General features: G+C 41.3%; 1 protein-coding gene across 1 annotated transcript in view; it reads left to right on the plus strand.

Annotated features, from left to right (window-relative positions):
• The first annotated feature begins 13,834 nt into the window (after positions 1-13,834).
• The window catches only part of CPED1 (cadherin like and PC-esterase domain containing 1), a 141,411-nt gene continuing 127,689 nt past the window's right edge, over positions 13,835-27,556 (plus strand). The window contains exons 1-3 of the mRNA XM_066550095.1: positions 13,835-13,910; positions 14,397-14,871; positions 27,301-27,487. Coding sequence (XP_066406192.1) covers positions 14,620-14,871; positions 27,301-27,487 — 439 coding nt within the window. The 5' untranslated portion in view covers positions 13,835-13,910; positions 14,397-14,619. The remainder of the gene's footprint in view (positions 13,911-14,396; positions 14,872-27,300; positions 27,488-27,556) is intronic.

Below are 27,556 nucleotides of genomic sequence, written 5' to 3' on the forward strand. Positions count from 1 at the left end.
CATTACAAAATTGAATATATAGCTAAAATCCCTGGATCAGAAACTCACTGAAGATTGATCAGTAGGAGTCAAAAGAGCTTATTGAAGGAAGTATTCCAGGTTGCCTCTGACAGTTCTAAAATCCTCTGGCACTCAATGAAAGCTATTTGATACCAGACACTATGTTAGGCGACCTCCGGCATTAGGCAGTGCAGTTTCTTTTAGCTTCATGTCAGTGTTCCAGCATTTGGATGAACTTTTAGGATGAGGGGTATTTGTAGTACCACAAACTGAGAACCAATGTGCTAAGCACTCGAATGGAACAAAACACTGTCTATTCCTTGTAAAGACTATTGTCTGTGTGCACTGGGGAGCTGTAACTTTTGTTTATTCTAGATCTGAAATGAAAAAGGGGGAGAAAATACTTTAATGGATACTAATCTGAAAATCCCACTAGGTTGTCTCTCTGGATAGGAAGGGATAATTTGCATTCTTCTTTACCAAACTTTGCAAAATGTTATTCACACACAGTAAAGGTCAGAAATTCTGAGGTTTGTTTCACTTTCTGTTTTGCCTCACCAGGGAGGTGCTTTCCACTGTGAGTTGGCTTTTCTTGGCAAGCTTTTTCATCTCCCTCCTCATTCTGCTGGAATGTCTGGGCCATACATTTTTCTTCTTCAAGAGAGACAGCCTTTACCTTGACAGCAGAGTGTTCAATTTTTTTAGACTAAAATCTCTAAGAAGCAGAATTGCAAGAGGAGTAAGACTTGAGTTTTTACACTCTCTTCAGGGTATACATGAATAAAGTTAGGCCACACCATATGAACATAGTCCCTTCAATTTTGTTACTCCTCCCTGATTTGACTAAAATGCTCTGAGAACAATGTAACTAAAAGGAGAAAAATGTCACACTTCAGTGTATCTATGCCAATTTACAGTAATGTTCCTCTTAGCACTTTCAAATCCACATCTTGCTTTTATTCTCATATAATATTCAATAAAGACAAAAACAAGCAGCTTTTTACTCTAGATAAATCTTGTATTTCGGAGCTATTTGAGCATGCAAAAGTTGTCAATAGGTTGCATAACTACTGCTTTCAGGTTTGTCCTTCCATTGGTCTTATATTTTAAAACCCCCAGTGATTTCCTACATTAGTTCATTATAGATATAAAGTCTTGATTATAAACATTACTTTAACTGCATGCTGTGTTCTCTTTTTATAGGGATAAGAATAATCCCTTATTCAGTCCTCAAAAAAAATCCTGAAGGTGTTGAAAAGAAAAGCCCTAGCATATTCCAGCTAGAATAGAGAAATACTTGCTTTGTGACTGTACAAGAAATCTACCTAAAGCAGTAGAAAATGATGAACAATGTTAGGATCCACAACTGTGTTAATATTTTTAAAGACCTAGTATCTATTTGTGCCTTGTACCTTACTTTATGAAGATTACTCTGTATTGTGGCAGGTCTATTCCTTTCTGAATACTTATTAAGCAGTGTTATAGTAATTGAATCAAAGGTGTCTGCTCAGATCTATTAAACTGGCTACTACCAATAAAAAAAAAGTTTTATTCAAGTTAAAGAGAACAATGAGGGGATTAGATGCAGTTGTTCAGCTACAATTTTTATATCTTTCTTTAAAAATATCAAACTTTTGAGGAATCCACGTTGCTGAACAGATTTAGTTAGTCAGGTAGTTGACAGTTAACTTGGTTTTCCTATTTAAGGTGGTATGTGTAGGCGGATACAATATAAGAAAATAAAGGTAGTATAGAAAGTAATCTTACCCCATTAAGGAGTTGCAGCTGAGCCAATTATTAGAGACTGGGAGCAGGCCTGACTTTACCAGGCCACAGCTGTAGCCAATAATAAGAGGGTTATAAAAGTGGAGTGGCTCATCGAGGGGAACTGGGAGTCAGTTGGCTACTATGAGGACAAGGAAGAGTCAGTGCCTAGAGTAGCTGCCTACAAGAAACATCAAGGAGGTATGAAACTAGCAATATGGAACCTTTGCAATATAATGACTATAGAACTCTTGCAATATAATAATGACAGGTATAAGGCTTTTTTTTCCTCAAAGAATATATAATAGTTATACTGTATTTGCAGTCATGAGGGTTAGTGAAATAGAAACAGGGAGCAATGTGAAGATAATTTTATGTTTCTTCTGCCTTCAGAGTTTTAGCCTTTTAATTTCAAATCAGGTTTTATGCTTTGCTTTCAGAAAAGGGCATATGGGATAGATGTTTAGATAAACTTTCCAAGTGTGAGTGTAGTTAGGTGCTGGAAGGGGTCAGTCAGGGAAGTGCTATGGAATCAGGGAATCCTTTTTTGTTAGATGTAGAGGAGTAGTTTTCCCTGTGATAATAAAAGAAATTTTGTTTACAGCTCTGTTATCTTTTAATAAGATACAAATTACATTGTTATTAGGGGTTGATGTGTAAAAATAAGTGCTCATCATAATTAAGAATTGTTCTAATAAATGTTCAGTTAGGTAGCTTGCATGAAAAGATGACAAGCTAGAGTGTCATCTGCTGTGATGAATTCAGTTGGATATGCTCTTCTTGATCAATATTATTTAAAGGTGTGTTTAATCTCTGTGTCATGTTATTTAAGGCTAGATTAATCCCAGGCTTTTAACGAAAGCAGATTCTGTAGGTTGAAGGATTAACCAATAGTTGGATGAACTGGCCATAAAAACATGTGTTCCTTAGTCAGGGCTGGAAAACAAAGCAGTTCAATAGTGTTGACTAACCCCTTATTTTAATTTAGGACGGTATCCCATACATCCCGGGGATCTTGCTGGTAGCCTAATACTATTGGAATGGCTAAGGAACTGAGGAATAAGCAAAAGTTAAGGTAGGAGTTACTTTAATATTGCTTTAAAAAAAATCTAGGTTATGTATTAATCATTTTAAACCAGAGCAGAAATTTTCTTAGACAAAGACTTACAGTTTACATGCTTTTGCATGCAGAAGTGATGATTTCAGAAGTAATGATTACTTTTGAGAGTGTCACATCAGAACAGTTTTGCACATCTCTTCTATCACATTGTTGGTTGCCCTTGTAAGACATAAATACAGTCTAAAATACGTACTGGAAAAACATCTCAGTGAAGTTTTAGCCCAGGATAAGGAAAGGAAAGACAGTTCTCAAAAAGAGAAAAGAGATGAAAATCCAACTTCAAGGTGTTTTTATTATCTGCATAAATGTTCAAGCTTTTCCAGTGCTGAAGTACTTTTCACTTTGGAAGTGCTTTCCAAACACTCACCCACAGCTGTTTACTTAAAGACTTCTGTTAAGAGGGTAAAAGGAATGTACTGAAAATGTCTCTCTGGAGGCTGACAAGCCTTATAATACAAAAGATTCTAAGTTTTCCTCTTCCCTATTGTTTGAATCTTAAGCAGTCATATTTAAACTCATGAAGGAGACATCAAAACATATTGTTCCTAATTACACCAGCACATCATAAAATTGTAACCTGATTTTCCTATTTAGCAAATGATAGTGTGATTTTAAATCAAACCCAAAAATTGTCTGTAATTCTGTCTGCGAAGACTCTTATAAAGTGAATTAATTATCAGCCTTTTATACATTTTATTAATTTTCAGTGTTGGCACTACCTGGTTACTTGGTTGTACATTATTTTCCAAAGTAAAGAGTCTCTTTATTATGCTTTAGTTTTAAAATTTCATCAAAAAATAGCTATATAGAAATAGTGATTAAATTAAAAAGTGTATTAGGAGGCTATTCAGCTACTTCATACTGTATTTCAGAGCAATTCGGGTTTGGTTATATTTTGCTTATGTTTTAATTTTTTTCAAAATCAAATCCTAAGTACATCTACTTCTAGTCCTAGAACATAACTCTATAATTAAAAAATATAACAAAACAACCCATAAAAGAAACAGGCTCCAACAAACCAGTAATGAGACAAAGAACAAAAATGCTTTTATTTGCTTTTCAGCCCCTCTAGACAATTCAGGTTATGTGTGAAATATTGAAAAATGACAGGAAAACATTTTAGATTTCTCAGACCTGAAAAATATCTTCCTTAAACCTTGGTTTTTCAACTGACCTTTGCCTGGAAGGCTAGTTTTATACATGACCTGTTTAATCAAAGTGGTCAAGATCACCGACTGGCAGTGTGATGTTCAGCCTTCTCCCAGCTGTACCACAGCAGTTCCACATGACATCCCTCCCCACTTTCAGCTTTCAAGCCCGTCAGGCATGTTTTGAGCAAGCTGTGCAGCCCATGAGGCCAGAACTGAGAGGCAGTGTAGTGACTCTGCATGGGGCAGGACACAAAGAACTCATCAGACTCATGCCAGCTGCAATGCAGATGTTCTGTGTGGCCTCCTTCACTCCATTTATTCAGGCCACCTGGCTTTGGAAGATGTAAAAGTGGTTAAATCTAATTTCGAGCTTTACTTTCAGAAATACCATGTTGAGTAGGTTGTCAAAAGTCAATGCTTAAAAGATGTAATGTACTTAAAGGTATTTCTGAGGTAACTTCTGTGCCACAGTGGTTGCTGTTATCTTGCTCTGCAGCAATCATGCTGAGGCAGCTGGACTTGTGAGAGAAGCTGTACTGTTAAATCGAGAAGCTAAGAAGTTACTGTTATCTTTTCCTGCCTATCCATAAGAACAACAAAATAGCATGTTTTGCATCTTCACTTGTACAGTAATTTCTCATATACATTCACAATATGTGGAGTGCCCCGGGTGACACATTTCTGAGCTGGTTCATTGTATATTCTGGCAGCACCAAGAGAATGCAACAAACTGTTATATACTCTGGCATATATAATAATGTCTGGCCTTGATGGGGTTAGTTAAACCTATGGGTGGCTTGAGAGGCACTGTTGAGCATTTAGTCAACATTTCTGTGAAATGTGGTTGTCTTAAAACTCTCCTTGCTAACAGAAGTGCTCTGGTAAACTAATATCCATCAGTACAAAGCCTTTTGATAGGGAAAAAATCGAGTTCTTGTTCCCTTGTGCCTAAAACATCCACATATCCTCTGAACTCAGTGGAGGCCATGATGTGGTTTAAGTTTTATGTTTGCATGGATGTTAACTGTTCTGAAATGAACAAAAATGTAATGACCAGAATGTCTGGAATGATTGGCACCTGGAAAAATTGGTGCAAAGCTACAGAGCTTGTTTGTCAAGCCTGCTGGTGGCAGGCACCCTAACTGCACCAGCACAGACTAAATCATCTACAGGACAGCACAAATAGCTGTGGCTACCTGAGAGCATTACATCCTTGTGTAATGGACACAATACAAGTGACAAAATTTGTTTGTAGGAGACTTTCATTTGTTTCCATGCTGCAAAGGAGCATCAGAGGACCACTGAACCTAGAAGATACTGAGATAGTAATGTGAAAAGTTGAAGTGGTTTGCTTCTGCAAGGCAACTACTTTGCCAAAGAAAGAGAGGATGTTCCTTATCATATGTGCAGTGAAAAGGAAGAAAGGCAGCCAAAGATAAGGAGACAGAATCAAACACAGTTTAGGGGGTGAATTGGAAGATGAGTGTTTATGGAATGAGGAGTCTAATTGTATTTTTCTATTGCATCTTCCTAAAGTGAGTTTATTTGAAACTAACACTGCTTCTGAGAAGCAACTATATAAAAAACAGTTCTTTTTTATCCACTGGTCTTGGATACTGACATAATAAGGCCAGGCTAAAGTGAAAAGGGAACATGGCAATGAAATTTCTTAGTTTACACAGAAGAAGAGGAAAGATCTTGTGACAGGACCTGGAGGACTATGACATTTCAATTCTACATTTGGGGTTTACTGAAACAGAATCTAGAACAATTAACTTCAAAAACAAACAAACAAAATGCAGAATGTTAAATATCACAATTAAAAACAATTGTAAATGCTTCCCTTCCCTATGCAAAATGCCCTTAAGGAATGGTTCTTTCCTTCATATTTGTTGCTTTTGTTCAAACAACTCCATGGCTGGCTTGCAAGCATCATACATTCCCACTGCATAGGCCACTATTTAGGATACATCCTGCTCTTACTCTGGAGCTCTGGCTGAGGAATTGATCTTTCCCTTCAGCCATAGGCTCCTGTTGCAGTGTGATGCAATATCCTGTTTCAGCTATCCCAGTCCCTCCCAGGTGTGCCAATACCCTTCCCTTCCCCTCCCCCTGCCTCCTGCTGAGAGCTGTCCATCAATCTCGGTAGACCAGCAATCGTCTGATTGGCAAAGTTCAAAAGATGCTTCTCAGCCCTGGGGTCATTGGGCTACCGAGGTGCCACTTCTCTCCTGAGACTTGTCCCAAGTGCCAGCTGCAACATCCAGCCAGCCAGGGGTCTCTCTGAGGTGAAAACACCACAGTTGCTGCCTCTGGTCAAGCAGCAAGGGCCAGAAGAGCCCAGGCACGTTCCACCCGGTAATATTGGGATCTTATTCCAATAGCCTCCAAACTGGTATACTTACCTCTTGCTCTCCTTCTCCCCACCTCCTTCTTATGGGAGCTCTTCTGACCTGGTGCTAAGGAAGGAGGACACAGGCCTGGTGTGGGGCAGATGTTCCCATACATGCAACAGTTGGTGAGGAATTGGGATACTCTCATTGCAGACATCATTTGAGCCAGCAGGGAGTGGCTAGGACAGTCAATGACACTGGTATTCTCATATTCTTTTGTCATGGTTTGAGGCTGGTGCAATGCCAGTGCCCCCATGAGAATATATGCTCCCTGGTGTCTGCTGTGAGATGTGACCAGGAATAAGCAAAGCAGGCTCCCACTTAGAAATAAAACTTTATTAACTAAACTACAACTCTAAGTAACAAGAAACACACAGGGAAAATGAAAACTTTCCAAAAACATTTCTTCCTCCCCCCACCAAATTTTCAATAAGTCTGTCCCCCAAAATCACTGACTCTCAGTCCATCACCACCCTTTAGGTAATCAATCCTCAGTTCATCAAGAGGAGAGGAGTCCTTCTTGTGCCATAGGCTTCTCCTGGAAACACTGTTGAAGCCTCGTGTGTTTCCATGTCACTCGTGGCACCGCCCGGAGAACGTTTGCCATCGTGACCTCTTCCTTTCATGTCCAGTGCTCTCACCACTGAACACGGACCAGAGCTGCTTCTAGGTTGTCCTTTTAAGGATGCTTTGTCTCATTCCAAAAAGAGCACAGTCTCACCTTTGGGACACCTGTCCCCCCCAAATTCCACCCCCTGGGGCCGAGGGGCACCAACACTGAACCCTCTTGGCTCTGAGCCATTGCCTCCCCCTGGATGCAGTCTCTGTGTCACAAGGAACATGGTTCTGTCCATGGCTATAACAAGAAGAGTCCAGCTAAGCCACTCTATCATCTCCTCCCACCTAAGATTCTTCTCTACTCTCCCGACATCTTTCACTTGCCCGGACCTTCACACTTGCACATTTCCTTCTTCTATTTCATCTGTCTCTTCTAGGAAAGGTTAATGTTCTGCAAAGTTTTCATTGTCCGAAAAAAGGGTTAAAAGCTCAGGCTCTGCCCGCCCAAAGCTCCCAGAAGTGGCCGACACCTTCTCGTGGTTCCCCCCCCCCCCCCCCCCCGCTTCTTCTCCTTCTCAGCCATGCTGCCGGCACATGTTATCAAGTTTCAAGGTAGCACAGGCTGTACTCTCTCTCTTTGCTGGGGGGGCTGCCCGATGCCTCCCGGTGCTTCTCCCACCCTTCCATCCTCCGGGGGGCCTCTTCACCTCCCATCTCTGTCCAAGGCCCAGCCTACCTCACCCAGCCACATGGCTGCCCTCCCCTGCCCAGCCGGCAGCTGCTGGACGGGGGAGAGATCCGAACTCTTTCCCCACCGGAACCCAAGAGATCTTCTCCCAGGAGTGCTCTGCTTTTTAACCCCTGTGTTCTCAGAGGCGTATCCAGTGTCCCCAGTGGCCACACCAGGTGCCAATATTAAAATCTGAACACCTATAGCCTATCCCAGAAAACTTACTTCCTTTCAAACCATGACACTTTCCACTCCCACTGGTCGTTTGGTAACATTTTCATCTGAATATATACAGCTAGGAAAATACTGCAAGGAAAATACTATTGTGCACTTAAAGCTCTGCTTTGCACTACAGAGCCCTTCTGCAGGTATGAAGCAGTGAAGAGCTCTGCTTGCAACAGAAGTGCATGGGAAAGTGTAAGAGTATTTGTGCAAATGCCTTTCATATAATAAACTCAGAAAATGTAACTGAAAGACAATAAGAAAGATCGAGATCACCTATGCAAAGAGATTATTCACTGTGTTAAAATAAGAGAATGATCTTGAGAGACAACAGAGATACAGAGATTAGAAACGGTTTGTAGGAAGACCTGAGAATGGAAATTCAAATACTTTAATCTCTGAAGTGTGAAGAAGAGGGGGACCAACAAGATGACAGAGAAATTATGTGGAGCATCACAAAATAAAATAATCACTTAAAGTAAAAAGGAACACAGATGATGTCAGAGGTCATAAGGCATTTCACTTTGTTCTGGGTTCTTGCAGACAATCTGGGCACTTTTTGATTACCAGTGATTCTTATCCATTTTTCAGCAGTAACCAGTGAATCTGAGCAATCAAACTGGCTACAAAATCCATAAATCTCTTATCTCTGAATAACTGCTTCAAGGGGATTATGTCAGCAAATAACTGAAGACGGGGAGAAGCAGAGAATTTGCTGATTGATTTCTACCTCATGACATTCAAATTTGCCGTTTAAGCAGGAACCAGTATATTAATAAGACTTTGGTCTTCAAATGCTTTCCTGTATCCTCATGTCAAGCAACTTGCTGTATAATTAACATTTATAAATAAAGATACCTCTCTTTCACTGTAACCCTTCTGCCAAAACACAGTAGTGAAGACTATGCCTGAGACACAGAGATGCCTCTGAACAAATAACTCGATTGGCCCAGATTCTACCTAAACTTTAGGGAAGCTGGTGGGTTTGATAATCTGATAAACTGAGTATTGAGCTTTGCCACTGCCTAAAAGATCCTGTTCCTTTCCTCTTTTTCCATCATCTTTCAATAATGTTCTCCTGCTGCTTAATCTGTACCAGCATGAGGGCCCACTGGAACTCCCCAGCTGTCAATTCAATTCCCTCACATGGCAGAAAACAGCCCAGCTGTGCTTTCTCCTGAAAGATGTAATGAGCAGCACCACCAGGTAGGAAGAGAGGAAGGGAAAGAGCAGGAGCAGAGGTAAGGAAAGTGACACATTCTGCACTTGGGATGGGGCAACCCTGGGTGTAAAGACAGACTGGGGAATGAGAGACTGGAAAGCAGCACCACAGAAAGGGACCTGGGGGTCCTGGTTGCTGACAAGTTGAATTTTAGTCAGCAGCGCCCTGGCAGCCAGGAGGGCCAACCCTGTCTTGGGGTGCATCAGCATCAGGCACAGCATTGCCAGCCAGGCAAGGGAGGGGATGGTCCTGCTCTGCTCTGAGCTGGGGCAGCCTCACCTCAAGTGCTGGGGGCAGTTTTGAGTGCCAAAATATAAGAAAGATACAAAGCTGTGGGAGAGTGCCTAAAGAAGGAGCACAAGGAAGGTCAAGGCCTTGAGGGAAAGCCATATGAGGAGCATGTGAGGGAATTTGGTCTGTTCAGCCTGGAGGAGATGGAGGTGAGATCTCATCACAATCTACAACTTCCTTGTGAGGGAAGAGGAAGGGCAGACACTGATCTCTTCTCTGTGGTGAACAGTGAGAGGACTTGAAGGAGTGGCCTCAAGTTGTGTCAGGGAGGTTTAGGTTGGATATTAGATAAAGGTTCTTCACCCAGGGGGTGTTTGGGCTCTGGAACTGGCTCCCCAGGGAAGTGGTCACAGCACCAGCCTGACAGAATTTGAGAAGCATTTGGACAATGCTCTTGGGCTCATGGTGTGACTCTTGGGGATGGTGCTGTGCAGGGCCAGGAGCTGGATTCAATGATCCTTATGGGTCCCTTCCAACGCAGCAGATTCAGTGATTCTCTGCTTGCCTGCTTTCACTGTGAACCAAAATCAGAGAGCTGAGCTTAAGTAGACTTAAGACATGAATCTTTGTTCTGTAGAGCAGAGTAAAATCACACTATCATTAACGTTTATAGGGTTGAATGGGACAAGGAGAGAGAATCTGGGTTTTTACTGTGCTGGGGTTGATTTTAACTTCCGTGGTATCAAATCTTCTAATGTACAGAACAGTAATGTATTTTTACTGTTTTCTTAATTTTGTTCTGTTCTTCCCCATTTACTGCTTATAATGGGACCACACGCAGGATTAAACACACTACAAATCTACTTGCAGTCTGGAATGAATTTAAGGAGAAGTAAAAAATCAGGGAGGGTGGAGCTAAGCTGGTTTTCTCCAACACAGCTTCACAAGATGCTTTGCTTGAATATTTACAGCGCTATGGAGGCCTATTCTTCCTGAAGCTTTTAACTAATTTTTGAAGTTAGTGAGAATTTATGGCCCTTGGCAAAATTTTTAGCATACTAGAAAATAAAAAAGAAATTAAAGAGTTGAGCATAAACAATGAAAATTGCATGTAGGTTTGCTCTGTGAAGATGACAGATGATTACAAGCTTTTGCGTATCAGTTAATTTAGAAATTATCAGTTTGCACTTATTTTTCATGTGATCTCATTTATCACAGAAATGGTTGCTATGATGTTATGCTTTGAAATTTGAAACTTTCTCCAGAAAAAGAGCAATTGTGAAAAGGTTTTCTTTAAATGTATTTTCTTTTTGGCAGTCTCTCTATGGTGAAATTATTGATGCTAAATGGTTTCCTTATATCAAGACTTCATCTTAGAAGCACTTATACCTAGACTTAATTTATGGTTTATGTTAGATCTCTGAGTGAAGTTAAGCATGCATAAGACATATGTATTCAGCTGACCTTAAACTCCTGTTAACTTTCTGTGCCTAATATTTTCTCCTTGCTCCTGGCAATTATGTTTCCAGGTTACTGTTTAGATCATGGAAATAATTTTTCAGTGGTCAGTAGCTTTCACCACTGAACAAACATGGAGACTCATGTAAAATGGAAGCTGTGTGTGTATGAGCCAAATTGCTTAAAAGCCCAGTGAGATGATGAACAGTGAACATTACATGCCTGCATGGCACCTTGGCTAAGTCCTCTCAAATCCCAGTCCCTGGGAATTTTTAGCAAGTCTTGCGACTTTCCTCTCACCTTTTCTTTTCAGAACTGGGATTCTGTCTGCAAGCACTGGAGATCACTTTTGACAGTCGTGGCTTGCTGTTTTTGGTACAACCTTGCCTCATGCTGAGCAGGACAGTAGTTGGCTGCTGTAGGGAGCAGCCAGGCAAGAAGTCCTGAGTGAGAGGCAGAAATCGGAAGAGGTAAACAGACTAGAGAGCCCTTAATCCATGCAATGGGAGCAGCCACTGGAAGTAACAGGTCAGGGAATCTCAAACAGGAAGTCAATACTAAGTTTGGTTTGTATTTCAGAAAGAGATTTTTACCTTTCTGCTAGAAATTCTGAAATACACACATATACCTATGAATATAAATACTTAGCTGGATAGTTCTGATCTCACCAACAGTTATTTGAATATTAGATACTAAAGAATCTTTCTTGTGAATTTGAACCCCAGGAGGCCTGACACTTTATCCACTTATATCCTTTTCCTAAATGACTTGTTAATGTCAAGGGAAGTAGTCCCCATATGCAATACTCCTGACTTAATTTCTGAAGTGCCAGAATGGGGCCAGGAAAGTCAGTAGACATGTAAGCCCAGAAATGTAATGGGATCCTGATTCAAAAGATAACAGGAATGGTGTCCATTGCATTCAAACTGTGACTGAGGAAAGTATTTACATCCTAAGAAATGAGCATTACATGCTATTGTCATGGAAAGAAAGCACAAGTTATAGAGGAAAATCCAGCTCACTCCTCAGAACATCTGGGGAAAGCAGATGGATAAAAGGCTTATTCCCAGGAATATACAGGAGGTAGAGTGATCCCCCTGTTCCCTGCTGATAATTCCTTCATCTGTCTCCTGCTTGTCCTGAAGTCTTGGGACCCATGAATGGTTTTGGGGTTGCAGGAAGGATGAATTGACTCGGAGACATTGGGCAAAATGCGAGGATAAAGACTCCACTTAAATACCTGAAAGGGGAACAGGATGTTGGGCTGGAGGGAGAGCACAGTTACTTGCTGTGCTGAAGGTAACTGAGGGAGCCGGGGGTGGGGACAGAGAAGGTTACTTTATTCTAGTGTGGAATTCTCCAAGGAGGTATGAACTCCACATTATGAAGCAATCATTAAGCCAAATCTCTATAAAATGGTTTTTATCAAGTCGTCTAGGAATAGCCCATAAAGCTCTGACTAACATGGAATCTCACTAAGAATCTGAGAGAAGTTGACAACCATGCAAATGCCACCCACGCAGCTGGTGGCTGTGGGCCCAGAAATCAGGGCATGCCAAAATCTGTAGGACAATACCTTATAACAGTAAAGCAAGTCTCCTCTTCTGTTGATGGAGTCATTGTGGCTCCCAGGTAGGCTGGCAGTAGTGTCTCTGCAATCCTCCTTTGAGTGTATCAGCTCCCTGAGTATCCCTCTCTATTGGATGGAAGAGACCTACCCCACAGACAGCTGCAGGGAATACCATGGTTTTCTGATGTGCTCTAGCCAGGTTTGTTGGCTTGCTAGAGGTTTTGCAGCACAGGCTGAGTGGAGCAGCTGAGGATGTGAACTGGTATGCTGGGAAGGAGGGAGCACAAGAGAATGTCTCCAGAGAGGAAAGATGGGAGCTCTTCTGTGGCTTATAAGCATCTATCACAGTAGGGTACAGGCAACTGGAGTAGTCTCTTCTTGCTCAGGATAACCCAGGAGTCTAATTTAGGCAACTACAATCCCAGACATAAAACTAAAATGCAGTGTGTGTGACCACTGAGGTCCTGCATGAGGTATTCAATCACTTTGATGGCATTTTTCTTTTTCTGCAAACTGATAGGTTTTGTTGGGGGGGGGGGGAAGGAATTTTAAAGCTGAATAAAAATCAGTGCTTAAAAAATTATATAGTCTACCCTTCCTTGCTGTTTATAGGCCTCTAATGTGGTAGTGCTGCTGCAGCTGCCAAACTGTGTAGCTTGGCTCAAAGTAATTGTAACAACATTAATTTCTTATATATGAGGCAGTGTAGGAAGAACTGTCTTTTCAAAAATTGTTAACTAAGTATGGATGATAAAATAGATTACTTATAAACAGATATTTTTAGCTAAAATAACTTGATTATATTAGAGGTTCTGGTCTATAAATATAACAGAGTTTGTGAACTGTTCCCATCTGTCTCGTCCCTGTGTCAGTAGGGGGAAGTAGTAACTAAGACCTTCTCTGGCTTAGATACTAAGTGCTTTCATCAGAGTATTTTTGTCCACCCTCCTTTCTCTCCCTATTTTACATCAGCAAGAAGTTTTATTTATATTCTGCTATGAGATATTATATCTACTATGGAAAATTACTGACAACTGCTTTGTCAGCAATGCTTATGTCCAAGTAAATCTTCTTAGTTTACAACATTTTCTGTTAATCTGGATTAAAATACTGCAGGTGCTTCTCCCTGAAAGGTATTAATGTTGTTTCAATTAGGCTAATCACTGTAACAGCAGTTTTCTAAAAATTGCAGTGATGGTGGCTTCAAGGCATGCAGCGTGAGCAAGGACACCTCTCCTTCCCCATCCAGACTTCAGGCTGTGTCTCCAAATCCTGTGCCTGCTCCGAGCAGAGCCAGTTTAGCTCCACCCTCTGAGCAGTCCAGCCCTTATTTATATGAAGTCTGTGGTCCAACTGGCTTCAGATGGTGTGTGTTATGTGCGTGTGCCTGCCTCCTGAGTGTGTGAGACGAGCTGGGATCATGAGCCAGGGTTGTTCCAAGTGGTTTTAATCAGCAGCCCATTAGAGGGAGAACGGAAAACTTCAAACAGGGTAAGAACCAAGTAAGTAAACCTAACTTTGAACTTGCAATCTGGACAAAACAAATGCAAATTAAAATCTTCATAGTCTGTCAGTTTTCAGATAAATTATCACTTTTAGAGAGAAAGCTGTGCCTTCTAACAGGAAGAAGGAAATTTAAAAGGACTGGAACGAAGGAAACTGTAAAAACAAAGTGGGAATTGAGAATGCAAGAGAGAAAAAACAGCAAACGATTGTTCACAAAGTTGGTACACTCTCTTACTTTTTTCAGCTGTGGACAGGACATGTTAAGCTTTAACCTTTTGCTTTCTTGAATATTATTGTCTGGCTGAGTAAGTAGTTCCTTTTGCAAAGGGGGTGAAGATTTCTGCTCCTCACCTGTCTGCTGGCAGGTTTGTTTTCCTGAGAGCATGGTGTGCAAGAGCTCTCCACAGCTCCTTGCAGGATGCCCCATGGTGTGCTGCTGTTTGCTGCTGCTCACTTGCTGTTTTTCCACAGGTTGTTCCAGTAACTCCATGGGAAGGTTTTCCCCAAACCTCTGCTTCTCTGGAACTTGTGACTTCTTGCCTGGCACCAGGAAAACGCTCAGCAGCAGAAATGGGAAAATTCATGCTAGTTTTGGGTAAAGTGTGCCTCTGACGTTTTTTACCCTGGCAAGACGTGGCTGCTTGGACTGCATCGGCAATGTGGCAAAGGGCAGAGTGAGGTGGGCAAAGAGGCCATGGTGTGTGGGCAAGTCCCCAGATGCCGCAGGCTTTGTCGCCCTCGTCCCTTCCTTCTGGCCTTAGTGGTGGCCCTCTGTCTGTTCTGCCAGACCCTGACTCCTCTCATGACCAGCAGCATCCTTTCGGCAGTTGTTAATGGGATTACACCCAACAAACTGGCTAAAACACAGCGAGGAAGATACAAGGAGGTCTCCCCAAGCACCATTCACTGCTTCCTCCCTGGCAGCACTTCAGAGACAGTGAAAAAGGTAAGTCAGCTGGGGCAGAGTGCTGAGCAATAATTAGCAAAGCAAGGGATAGCAAGTCTGGCAGGATCATCTGAGTCCAGCTAAAATTAGCCGAAGCTTGGAAGTCTGGGATCTGTATACAAACAAATGGGTGATCTAATGACAGCAGCATATGCACAAGCACATTCCCATTACCAGCTCCTCAGTCTGCTGTTATTAACACAGGAATTCTGAAATCTTCAACTGAAATGTGGCATTGCTCTGTGACTCCAAGAAGATTTCAGTTTGCTGCACAGACCATGCTTTATTTTGGCTTTGGGAATTGGTTTAGAGTCTTTACAGTACAGGCACGTAAATCAGGAGCCAGTGGGGTTTCATGGAAGTGACTGAGGCTGTTAATTGGCACAGGGACTGCAGCTGCCCTGTATTAAAGTTATCTGCTTGTCAGCTCTGAACTTTACTGGGATTCTTCTGAGAAGCTGAATTTAACTGCATTTGAGAAATAAAAGTTAAATTCAGCATCTCAAATGCAAAACTGCATTTGAGAAATAAAAAAAATATTTTCAAATCACAATGTATACTTTGGAATCTCTGTCCCACAAATTTTACTTTGTTCATAGGTCACCTGACTTCATGTTTATTTTGTATAGGGTTCCTAGGATGGGTGTTAAAACCTAACAAATGGAGACGCTGTTATTTTTGTTGGAAAATGTAGTTTGTTAAATGGTCTCCAGACTGAGGTAGTTATTTTTACTCTGGAATCTGTGATCAGCACTAGCACAAATGTTTCAGGTTTCCTTCAGTCCTATAGAGGAGCTGCTAACAGTGCAGCAGATAGCACACGTTGAAATTATAATTATGCTAACGTTTTCTATAGAACTTCAGCAGAATTGTAAAAGATTTGTGACCTCACAAATTATGGACAGCACCCACATAAAGCAGTTCAAATATAAAAAAAAATTTTAAAAAAAAGTACCAGGCTGCTTCTTTGATTAGACAGAGTTCATAGTCTAAAAGGTCAGCAATATTGATTTTAGGAGAGCAGCTGTAAAGTGCATCTTTTGCAACAATCAAAAACAGATATGGGGAATAACTGTGGCATGAGCTCTTTAACCTTAACTCTTAAAATACTGGGTGTTTTTCTTACAGCACATGCTGCATTTGTCATAATTTTATATTTTAATGACCTTTTAGTACACTAGGTACCCAGATTCAGATCTGATCTGCAATATGGCATAAATAATTACAACTTAAATGGAAATAAGCACAGCTGACATGTGGGTTGCATTGTGTTACATCTATAGAAACAGTCCATTCCTTTTTACTCATTGCTGTTGTAATGGCAAAGAACATTTCATACCTTGGAGTACTCAATGTCTGCAAGAATTGGTGAAATAATGGCAAAGTATTTGTTAGTATGCTGCTTGGCTGAAAATCTCTATAGTGTCCTCTTCTGCAAATTGCCTGAGAAAAAATACAGATTGACATCCAACTTGGTGTGCTGGCCAATTGAAATGAGAAGAAAGCTTTTGTTTTTACAACATGCTGTATTTACTCCTCTCCAGCATAAGTGGTTGAATGTGACTATGACGTGCACATGCTGGACCTGTAGTACAGATGTGTTTATATTAACCCTTACAGATATGTTTTCCAGGGCCGTGCTACCTTAACACATTCCTTTTCAAGTTCTTGAGACCACCCATAGCTGGCTCCCTGTTTGTCTTGAATTTTTTCCTCTAGAGCATGATGAACAAAATGTCTTGCACATGTTGGGATGTTGCTCTAAGTTGCTCTCTGTTTCCCAACTTTCTCTGCTGGTTGTGTGGGCTTAATAATAATCTCAGAGAACAGAAAAGACAAACCTCACCAAAAATCTCTACCACTTTGCTTTGAAAGTGTGTTCTTGAGCTGTATGTTTTCATCCACTGCTTATTCAAATAGCTGAACTGTTATCTGGCTTGATTTTATTGGGCACTCAGTAACATCTAAGACAGATGTCACTGCTGAAACTTTACACTGTTTTATTTTACAGTCACGTGCCCACTGACTGGAGCTAGTTTGGAAACAACTTTTCATTAAAGCTCTGGTTAAAATCTTCATGTGTGAACCTGGAAAAATACTATAAAATATAGTTATTCACGTCTGTAATTAACTATTCATACATGTTATTCTTATTCATACAATTATTCTTATTCAGTAAATAGTCCAGCAAGAAAACTTAAATGCATTAAAAAGAATCTATTACACAGTTAAACAGTGACTTAAAGCAAACACTGCAGCATGTCTTATGAAATCAAAGTTCATTAATAAATTTTAAGGAAAATAAGACCCTGCTGGAGATAGTATTTTTTAGGTAGCACAAAGTGTTTAGGGGTTTTGAGTGATAGCATGTCACACTGTAGATTCTCTTCTGTGTAGGGGCTGGTTTTGTTCTTGCTTCCTTCATAAAAACATCCGGTACTGTGAACCTGTTGTGAGAATTTGGTTCTGATTGTTATTACAGGGGAAAAATGCCCTTCCAAAATGTAATAATTTCTTCATTCAGAGTATGCATAGAACTAAGTGCCTCAAAAATCTCCCACAAAACCAAACCAAACAAAAAAACCCTGGCATCTTGTATGAGCCATATGTTGGTAGCAAAGGAAGAGATCTTAGCAAAAGTCCAGCTTTGCCAGTTTCTGATATCTGATGATTTCTGATATCAACTTTCACCTCATTTTGGAGAGTTACAGACAAGTATGGAAGAAGCATGGGGATGGACATGGTCAATTACATCTGTAAATGTGTCATCCGGGATGCTCTGAGATGGAGCCCTTCCTGTTGGGCACATAATGCAAAGCTGTCTTTTTAAAATTGCAAAAATGCAGATTTCATTCATAGCCAGGAAAACCAGGCAGAGCTCATAGTACTCCTCTCTCTGGTGTCACATAGTTTTAAAAGCTGACTGAGATCTTGTCCTGAAGCTTTAAATTCACAGAAACAGAGGTCAACATTTTCTAGTACAAAATTAAATGTTAATATCTTAAGCATGAAAAATAGAAGGCTTATTTCTGATTCTCCAGCATTAAAGGCAGTAGAGAGTGATATCACATCCAGCAGAAAGCTGTCTGCAGGTTTAGCAGGGCAGGAATGATGAAATATTTGTGAATATATATAGTAGGGAGAAGAGCTGGTGCTGTAGCATCAAAACTTGAATAGCTATCAAAAACAACAACAACAAAAAACCCCATACAAGCCCTCTGTGTGGTTTTCCTGGCACTGTATTGTGCCAGAAATACTTTTGGTACCAGCCAGCCAGCTCTAATACTGTTAAACTTATCTTAAGTAATTTAACTCTGCTTCTTGGCTAGTTTTGAGAAGAGCTAATTATCTTGTTAAGCTGTGCTTCCACTCACAGAATTAATTCAGCCAGAGGCAATTTAGATGTCTCTGCACACAAGTAATTTTGCCCAGGTAGATGGTGTACCTCTGCTAGGTAGAAGGAATTTAGAGTGTTCTGCTTTTAGGAGGGCAGATACCTGGTGTTGAGTTGCCTTTCCAGTCAGAGAAGACCCAAAAACACTTTTCCTTTTTTTCTTAAAAGGTCCAATTCCCAAGCCATTAAGCTTCACATCCTGGCTCAAATTGTGAACCTGGTTCACCATACTGGCAATGGGAATTTCTGCTTGGTCCTGGAAAGCAAGATTCTTTCTTTTCCTTATTTCTTCCACAGATGGAGAAAAAGGAGGAGGAAATTATTAATCACCTTTTATAGTTATTACTCCTGTGATAGGCACTTTTTTGGGCATACTAGCTTTCCAGCCATTGTGAATGTATTTAAACAAAAAAAACCAAACAAACAAAAAAATTCCCATTTTAAACTGGGTTCTGAAGGAGATTATTTCATGGATACTCACCAGACTTTTGCTTCATATCCCCTGGCTATTTAGGCCAGCTGAGAACAAGAAAACAGAGAAGATACACAGCTGATTATGTGAGAACTTGATGAGTGGGTTAGGCTGGCATCCAAATTAATTAAATACCACAGGTGTGTCAAAAAAAAGCTGCCTTCCTTTCAAGGCCATGAACCTGCCACTTATGTTTTGTGTAAAAGACATATCTCAAAGAGGAGCTATACTGAAGTGAGGAAACAGCAAGGATAAGAAAAGGCTTTTTATGGCTTCATTTTGAACAAACAGGATAGGATATCATTTCCTAGGAGTGGACAGTATGAAAGATTCAAGATAATGATAGTCTGATGTGGCCATATCTGAAAGATACTGTGTAGAAAAAGAAGGGGAAAAAAAAGGGAAACATCATGGTTTAGTCTTAACCAACATCTAGAGGAAGATCCAGTTGAACATCTTGCATAGGTTACTGGGCCAAGCATCTATATTTGAAAATTAACAGTGAAATTACTGAAAAGCTGAGAAAATGTTACTAGAACATTAGAACATTGGACACCCAGAGTGGAATTATCCTCTCTTTACATGAGTGCTCCACTCTGTCAGAGGCAAAAAGCTGGACTTCACAGTCAATGGAAATCAGACTGTGTCTAATGCAAATTCATCATGAAGTAATGCAGACATTAAAAACAATTCTAGTGAATTTCATCCTCTAAAGACACATCTCCTTTTCTATTGTTATTTTTTTAATGGAATATGCCTGCTCCAGACAGAATAAGCAGGCAACAAAGGAGATAGGAGCTGAGTCTGTTATGGAAGAAGGGAAAGGAAGCAGATGGAGGAGAGTAGGGAACTACAGCTGCGAAGTAACAGTAACCTCAGAAAGTACAGAACAGATTGTGTACAGAGATGGTTGAATTTGTGCAAGGGAAGAGAAAGGGAGATGAGAATGGAAGTGGAAATAAGAGAAGACAAAGCTAATGAGAACTTTTGAAATGTAAATATCTTAAAAAGGAGAATTGAAGCTAGATGATAGAATGAGAAAAGATGATTTTTGCTATTATGCAGAATGGAGTGTGGTGAGAGATCTGAATAGAAAAGATTGCATTATGCATAATAGGGTTTGATCCACTTTCAAGGTTTGATACATTTTTAAATAAATTTAACTTAAAAGCTATTTTGTAGAATAAGTAGGGAATGAGAACTTTTCAGAAAATAACAAAGAACTTTGCTAGTATGAAACCTGTTGCAACTAGAAAGCAATCAACATAGGAGGGTATGGTATGACTGATCTCCTTGGAATGATACCACATTCACATTGCCCCTATGAATGCAGGACATTGTTTTCCCCTTTTATAATGTAAAATGAAATGGCACTAAGGAAACAACTATTTTTACTGAGCAGATAGCTAGAGATATTCTGATGATAAAGGGCAAGGCTATTGTGGTAGCAGTCAGGAAAAACGGGGCAGGGTGGAGGCTTTGCAGGAAGGGAACTTTGAGAAGGACACATGAGGAGCAAATGGAGGCAGAATCTCACTCCAATACTTTGCTGCAACTTCCTCCAAAATGAGGTGTTTTGGTAAGTGGTAGGATTGGCTCCATTGTCTGTTCTCAAGACAGGGCTGTTGGTACCTTGTACTACATGCAGGCATAAAGCAAAAAGCATTTTGATAAAATAGCTCTGCACTTACTGCTCAGAGTGTTGGTGATGACTGTGCAAATAACTCCAGTGTTGCTCTTGGATTTATAATATCATCAGAAGACAGCCATCAAAGTAATGCCAATAATCTAATTGCTTGTTCTGTATTTATCCAACAAACAATTCAAAGCAGAATTACATTCCAGCCATTTCATTCTACAACCCAGTCCTTTCTGATTAGAAAATTCAATGGAACATAATGCGAACTCATTTGAATATCCTCCAGAAAGTGAAACAGGAAATTAACTTCTGTCTTACTTCTTGATACAGCAGCTATGCACACTTTTAAATATAATGGTAGTATGATCAACTTACTATTTCTATGAACTCCTATGCAAACACAAAAAGGAATTTAGAAGTCACATTTGGAGCTAATAAACATCTTAAACATCTGCATAGTCCCATAAATGAGTGGCTTGGGGCATTAGAACCACATGCTAAGTTTTTATTATCACTCTTCTTATTGATGCTGTTCAATAATAGTGCAGTATTTTCTGGAGTGCCATTCATGTATTTTTTGTAATGTTGTTCTGCTAGGTGGTATTTAGTAGCAAAAGTAGATGCTGACTTCCTTTGCTAGTTAAATGGGAATTTAGGCTGTTCACTGCCTGTGAATATTGCTAATGGTGCTGGCCTTGTTTTTATAAGGCCAGTTTTCCTTTGTGGTATTTTTATTGCACTCTGCTTTCATGCAAAGGCCTTTTGGTTTGCACAGTGGCTCATACACCTCTTTTGCACCTGCTCAGTACCTGCAGGAAGAAGTGGGGTTAAAGTAAGCTGCAGTCAAGTTATTTGAAGCTACTGGACCAAGTCTCTGACAGTCTTGGCTAGCTCACTGTGAAAAGTGGCTGCTTGTAATCCACACAAGCTAATGTGGGACTAATGACACCAGAACTGGGTAGCTGAAAAGATGATTCAGAGTTTTTGAGTTCTTTCCTGAGAGAAGCTTAGGCTGACATGAGTAGGGCCATTATGTTAGGATAGAGAATTTTGTTTCTGCAGTTGAAGTGATGGTCAGTGAAATTCTATGGCAACAGTTCAAACTGTATATTTGCTTCTTTTCCAGGCATAGACAATTCATCAATATTTATGGAATTATGTAATATTCTTGGAATTTGAAAGAGCTGCCAAGGAACTGTTTTGCTCTCTTCAACTTGAAATATCTTCGCTATTTTCTTCTTGGCCAAAACAAAAACAGTAATTATACATCATAAGATTCAGTTACTGACCAAATTCTAGATTTTTGGAACAACCCAGAAATTCTGTACAGTAGAGGAAAGCTTCAGAGACTAGTAGAATCAATTATATCCTTATACATTAATAACCTAGAATTGGATATACCAGTTTCAAGGGAAATGTCAAAACATTTTCTTTTTAATAGAGAACTTCACAGCTCCCTGGAAGTTGCAGACAAACTGAACTAAGAATTGTAACTCTGAAAATGGATGTCTATTTTCAGTTCCAAAAGGATGTATACATAATTCTTCAGCTTTTATATTATATAAACTGGGCCTTTTATCTTGTCTGTTAAGACATCAAAGGAGTATACATTTGATACAATTAAAAAAAGATCTTTAATAAATTTTAATGGAGCTCAATTTGTTTTCTTTTGTGTTTTTCATGTTATTCAGTAAAGTGAAAACAAAACTACAAAATTCATTTTTATGCATTTTTTTTAATTTACTTTACAGCCCATTCTGGTTTGTTTGGACCAGTTGTTAAAAGGCTGTGGATCATCTGTGTAACAGCCAATTGCCCTAAAATGAGGTCAGTGACTCAGCTAAGTGCAATATTTTGCAAGCTATAGGAGCACATATATCATGTCAAAGCTGACATAGGTCTCATCCAAAATCACATGGGAAATCTCAGCCTTGCTGTAAAGCCTCATTAATTTCTGTGGAGACAAACACACCATTTTCTAGGTATGACATGGGCTGCAGATGTTCTTACCAATCCCTTTCATGTAGGATATGTTGAATCTGTAATAAACTGACCTCCTAACAAATAGTCTGAGTCTTCAAACTGAGGAAGAGCTAAAAAAATTGTTGGGACATGGGAACATTTGACCGTTTACCTTATTCTCAAATTTTTAAAATGTTATGCATCCATTTTTTTGTGTGTGTTTGAGTCTGTTGTGCATTAAAATCATAGGAATGCCAAAAAAATCAGAACCATAAAACATGGAAATATGTGAACAGCTTATTTTCATCTATTGTATGCTGCTTCTCTTGTACTAACTCTCTGCCCAGACCTCATTTTTATGATTGAGAAACATTTTATGAAAACCAGCAGACTCTTTAAATATATAAACATGACTGTTATTGGTATAATATTGGAAATTCTGAAAAACATCTAGTAGTAACTAGATCAGCATGTCCAGAAATGCAAGGCATCTTGTATAAAGCCTTGGAAAAAAGTATGGAATTATTTGCTACAAGCATGCACTTGGCCAGATTTTAAAAAAAAATTCTGTGCAGCTGACAACCCACCCTACACTGCACGGGCTTGGCAAACAAACAGAAGACACGTGGCATGTATAACCTGGACTGCAAATAGCTATGAAAGGACAGGGCAGAGAAAATAAATCTGGCAACGCTAAGCATGGATCTCAAGCAAGTACCCTAAAAGGTGTGGAGATACATCATATTATTAAATAGTACCAGATTAGACATCAGGTCAAGCTATTAAATTTAGGCTGTTGAATTGCTTCTATGGCACACGCCGTTGCGGCTCTTCGGGAGCATTAGAACCACATAAAGTGGATAAAAGCGCCGGTACCCAGTGCCCGTACCCGGTACCCAGCACCGATACCCAGAGCCTGTACCCAGTGCCGGTACCCAGAGCCTGTACCCAGTGCCGGTACCCAGCACCAGTACCCAGTGCCGGTACCCAGCGCCCGGGCGGTGGGCAGGGGGCTGGGGCCCAGGTGGGTGTGTGTCCCTGCTCGGTCCCTCCCAGCACTGCGGCAGCAGGCTCCGGACTGCAGCTGCCCCAGCGGCATTTGCGTGTCTCCGGAGTGTCCCAAGAAAAGCCCCCGGAGGAGCCGGTGCTGTGCTCTGTCTGTGAGGGCTGTCGAAGCCCTCTGATCCCCCAGCCCGGGGACGGCGCCTGTGGGAGCCGGAGGCTGTGTGGGCCCCGTGGAGCCGCTCCGGGCCATTGCCTTTGTGTTTTGTGGAAATGACCCAGGTCACTGCCACTGCCTGAACTTCCTCTTTTTTATTTTCTTTTTTTTTTTTTTTTTCCTCTCCTATGCTGCTATCAGTGTTCTGTTGAATATTTGCCACTGCCACTGCCTGAGCGTTGTCAACACTGTAGCCCTTCCCCAGAGACCTGAGGAAGATGTCTTCCGCGTCAAGGCTGAAGCTGAGGCGGGGTCTTCCCCGGCACATCCCGCTGCAGGCGGGCGGGCTGAAGCCCTGGGGACCCCTCGGGGCTGGTTGGTCCCTGTCCCCTGTGCCTCGTCCCTCGGGCCCAGAGGGCACCGAGGCCAAGCAAGGCCTGTTGCAGCAGATGTGCCAGTGGGAGAGCCCTGGGATGCTGGCCCTGGAGTACTGGCCTCAGGGGAACGGAGCCATTGCTGGGTGCTTGAGGCAGGACCTCTTAAGGTTTGAAACAAAATACTTGAGGTGACACTGCGGGAGGCTTTGCTTCCATGCAGAAAGGTGTGTTTTCCTGGCATAATAGAAGTGCCAGGAATCGTTAGCGAGGAGGGGGCACACAAAGTGACGCCACATTCAAGGCAGGACCCTCAGCCCAGGCGGCGCGGGGATGGACGGCAGCGGGAGAAGGCAGAATCGCCAGCAAAAATGGAACTGGAGCAGAGACTGTCCGGTCCGCAGCCCCTGTGTACTCCCCACGTGTCCTCAGTTCACCCCTGCAGCACACGTGGGATGGAAAATGGAATTTTCTTGCAAAATAAAGCAAGAGGAGTCTCTGTCTTCTGGATTTCTTCCACGATGCAAGTGAAATAAAAAGTAGGAAGTGTTTGGCTGGAATGCCTGGAAGAGAAGAGAGAGAGCACAAGAGCGGGGCTGGGACAAGGGCTGGATTTAGGAGGGAGGGAAATGGAGAGGAAGGGCTGCCAGCAGCTGCTGGCGCTGCGAGGGAACAGGAAATAGAGAAGATAAGAGGAGAGGAAGGAGGGGCAAAGGGAGAAGGGGACAAGAGTGACATTGCTGTGGTGGGCAAGGGCCATCTGAGAACGCTGTTTTAAAAATTCTGGGATGTCAGGAACGCTGTCAAACAGGTGACCTAACACAGTTCCGATGACTTCACCCTCTGCTATGTGTGCTTACTCTGGCCAGCAAGTGATCAGCCTTTACTTGAATATCTCAGTTTCTAAACTAGCTTTGGGTTGCACATTTAGCAAGTATATGTGGAAGACTGATAGTGTTGTATTGAGATTTTTTTCAGGGTCCTTTCATCAATAATTCTGACGCTTTCCATGGGCAATGACTGCTCTGAAGCAAAAGAACATTTGCTGTTAGAAGCAAAGGGCTCTGGAATAGTTTGTGCTCTTTACTGCTGCAGAATAGCTTACTCTTCAGCCAAGCACAATGTAAAGCTGCATCTCACACTCAGGGGATGCACTGCTGAGCAGAGTGACTTTAGCACTAGATCCCAGGCCTATACAACTGGACACATCTTGAATGAAATTTATTTGTATAAAAGCATCTGTCTCTTTTCAGTCTAGTCTACTGTGCAAAAAATGTGGTGACTTGTTTGTGTAGTACTTCCTATCTCCAGTGATAAGCTTACTAAAATTAGGAGTTATGAAATAACTTAACTTTTAAACTGCTGACAACTGTCAGGTTGAAATTCACAAACTTGCACAGAAGTAATTTAATGACCTGAATTTAATCCCTGCTGGTACATTTCAATGCTAAAGATAAATATATTTCACCAAAACAAAGTCTTGGTTTTTAATGGTGTTTTTATTCCCACATTGAGCAACCTATTTTTATGCTTTATTTTATTGGGGTTTGAACAGCAAGGGTTTTGGGTGGGGGGGGCTACTAGGGTGGCTTCTGTGAGAAGCTGCCAGGAGCTTCCCCATCCCTCATGTCCCACACAGTCAGTGCCAGCAGGTTCCAAGACAGAACTGCCACTGGCCAAGGTTGATCCCATCAATGATGGTGGTAGCAACTCTGGAATAACAGATTTAAAAAGGGGAAAAAAGTGATTGTGCCACCCAGAGAGAGGAGTGAAGATATATGAGTGGAGTAACTCTGCAGACACCAGGTCAGTGAAGGAAGAGGGGGAGGAAGTGCTTCAGGCATCAGAGCAGAGAGTTACCTCTAGAATGTGATGAAGACCGTGGTGAGGCAGGCTGTCCCCTGCAGTCCACAGAGGTCTGCAGTGGAGTAAAGATCCATCAGCAGGCCATGGAGAACCCATGCTGGAGCAGTCTGTTCCTGAAGGACTGGGCCCACTTGAAGAGCCCCACGCTGGAACAGTTTGAAGAATTGAAGCCTGTAGGAAGAACTCATGTTGGAGAAGTTCATGAAGGACTGTCTCCAATGGGAGGCACCCCACACTGAAGCAGGGGAGGAGTGTGAGGAGTCCTCCCACTGAGGAGGAAGGAGCAGCAAAGAAAAAGTGTGATGAACTGACCAAGTCCCCAGTCTCAGCTCCCCTTTTTCCACTGAGGGAGAGGTAGAGAATTTGGGAGGGAAGTTGAACCTGGGAAGAAGGGAGGGGTGGGGGAAAGGTGTATTGATTCTATTTCTGATTATCTCACTCTAATTCCATTTATTATCAAACAAATCAGTTTCCCCAAGATGCATCTGTTTTTTCCTGTGACAGTAATCAATCAATGATCTCTCCCTATTTTGATCTCTATCCACAAGACTTTCAGTGTATTTTTCCCTCTGTCCAGTTGGAAAGGAGAATGGTAGGGTGGCTTTGGTGGGCACATGGCTTCCAGACAGGGTTAGCCCTCCACATTTATTTAAGACATAAAATATCCCCCTTACCCAAAGATCTGATGGCAACAGCCCAGTGATTTGCCCTTTTCAGAAATGAATGTTATGTTTGTGTGTTTGCGGTGTCTCTTTTCCATTTTTTTTCTTTCAAGAAGCTCATACCCCAGGGTAGATCTAGAGGAAGGGTTTTCTCTAGATGCCATTGTCCCTAGGCACTATATGGGAAGACAGTAAGTGGTAGATAATCCAAATGTTCCTTGAGATTCATTGGGGACATCAGATGCCCTTCCACTTTCTCCTATATACAAGTCTCTCTGCCAGTCCTCCTATGGGCTAGATGGTGTTGGACTATTATGTCAATAAAGGACTGACAAGGTTACATTTAACTTTCTAGAGCACAGTGATCTCCAGTTCTCTTTAGGATTCCTGTGTCTGATTTTACCCCAGTACTCTTCTTATTTTTCTTAATAATGTTGCATAGCAAAACTCAGATGTCTGCACTTACATCTGCACAGGACCCACATTCCTTGGAACAATTCACATGGGACCTCCCAAGGCCTCTCTGTTCAGGTGACCACAGCCACAGTCAAAGACAGATAGCAATTGCTGTTACTAGCTCACCAGAGAAGCTCAGATTTCAGGAAAGTTGTTTCCACAAAGGGAAGAACATTTTTAAAAGATCCTTGAGTCCTAACCAGGGCTAGCTTTTAAAACTTTATCGTATCAGTTCAAAATGAAGATAGAAAAAAATCTCCAGACAAAATGGAATTTGTGGTCTGAAGTCTCTGATATAAAGCGAATTCTTAATTATACTAGAACTATTCTCACTGTTGCCACAGTAAGTTACTAGCTGCGTTTTGTGAAAAGCAGCAACTGTATTTTGTACTGCTGAGGAATGTCCTATCTCACCGTCATTGTCTTTGCACTGTGTTTGCTCTAGATTGATGCCTCCATTCTCCAGTACTTTGGAAGCCACACGAGAAGAGCAATTCTGTATGCACCTCCTGCTCACCATGAAACTGATCGTCAGCTCTGTCAGCGCATCCTGGCAAAACACGGATATACAGTCACAGTCCTTGAAAACAGGGGACTCGTGGAAGAGCTGAGGCATGAGGGCCCTTATCAGAGTAAGAATAATTGGACTTGGTTAATATGTTAATTAATAAGTGTGATCACTAAATGTAGAATTGATCCAG

This window comes from Molothrus aeneus, chromosome 5 (genome assembly GCF_037042795.1).
Source record: "Molothrus aeneus isolate 106 chromosome 5, BPBGC_Maene_1.0, whole genome shotgun sequence".
Lineage (NCBI taxonomy): Eukaryota > Metazoa > Chordata > Aves > Passeriformes > Icteridae > Molothrus > Molothrus aeneus.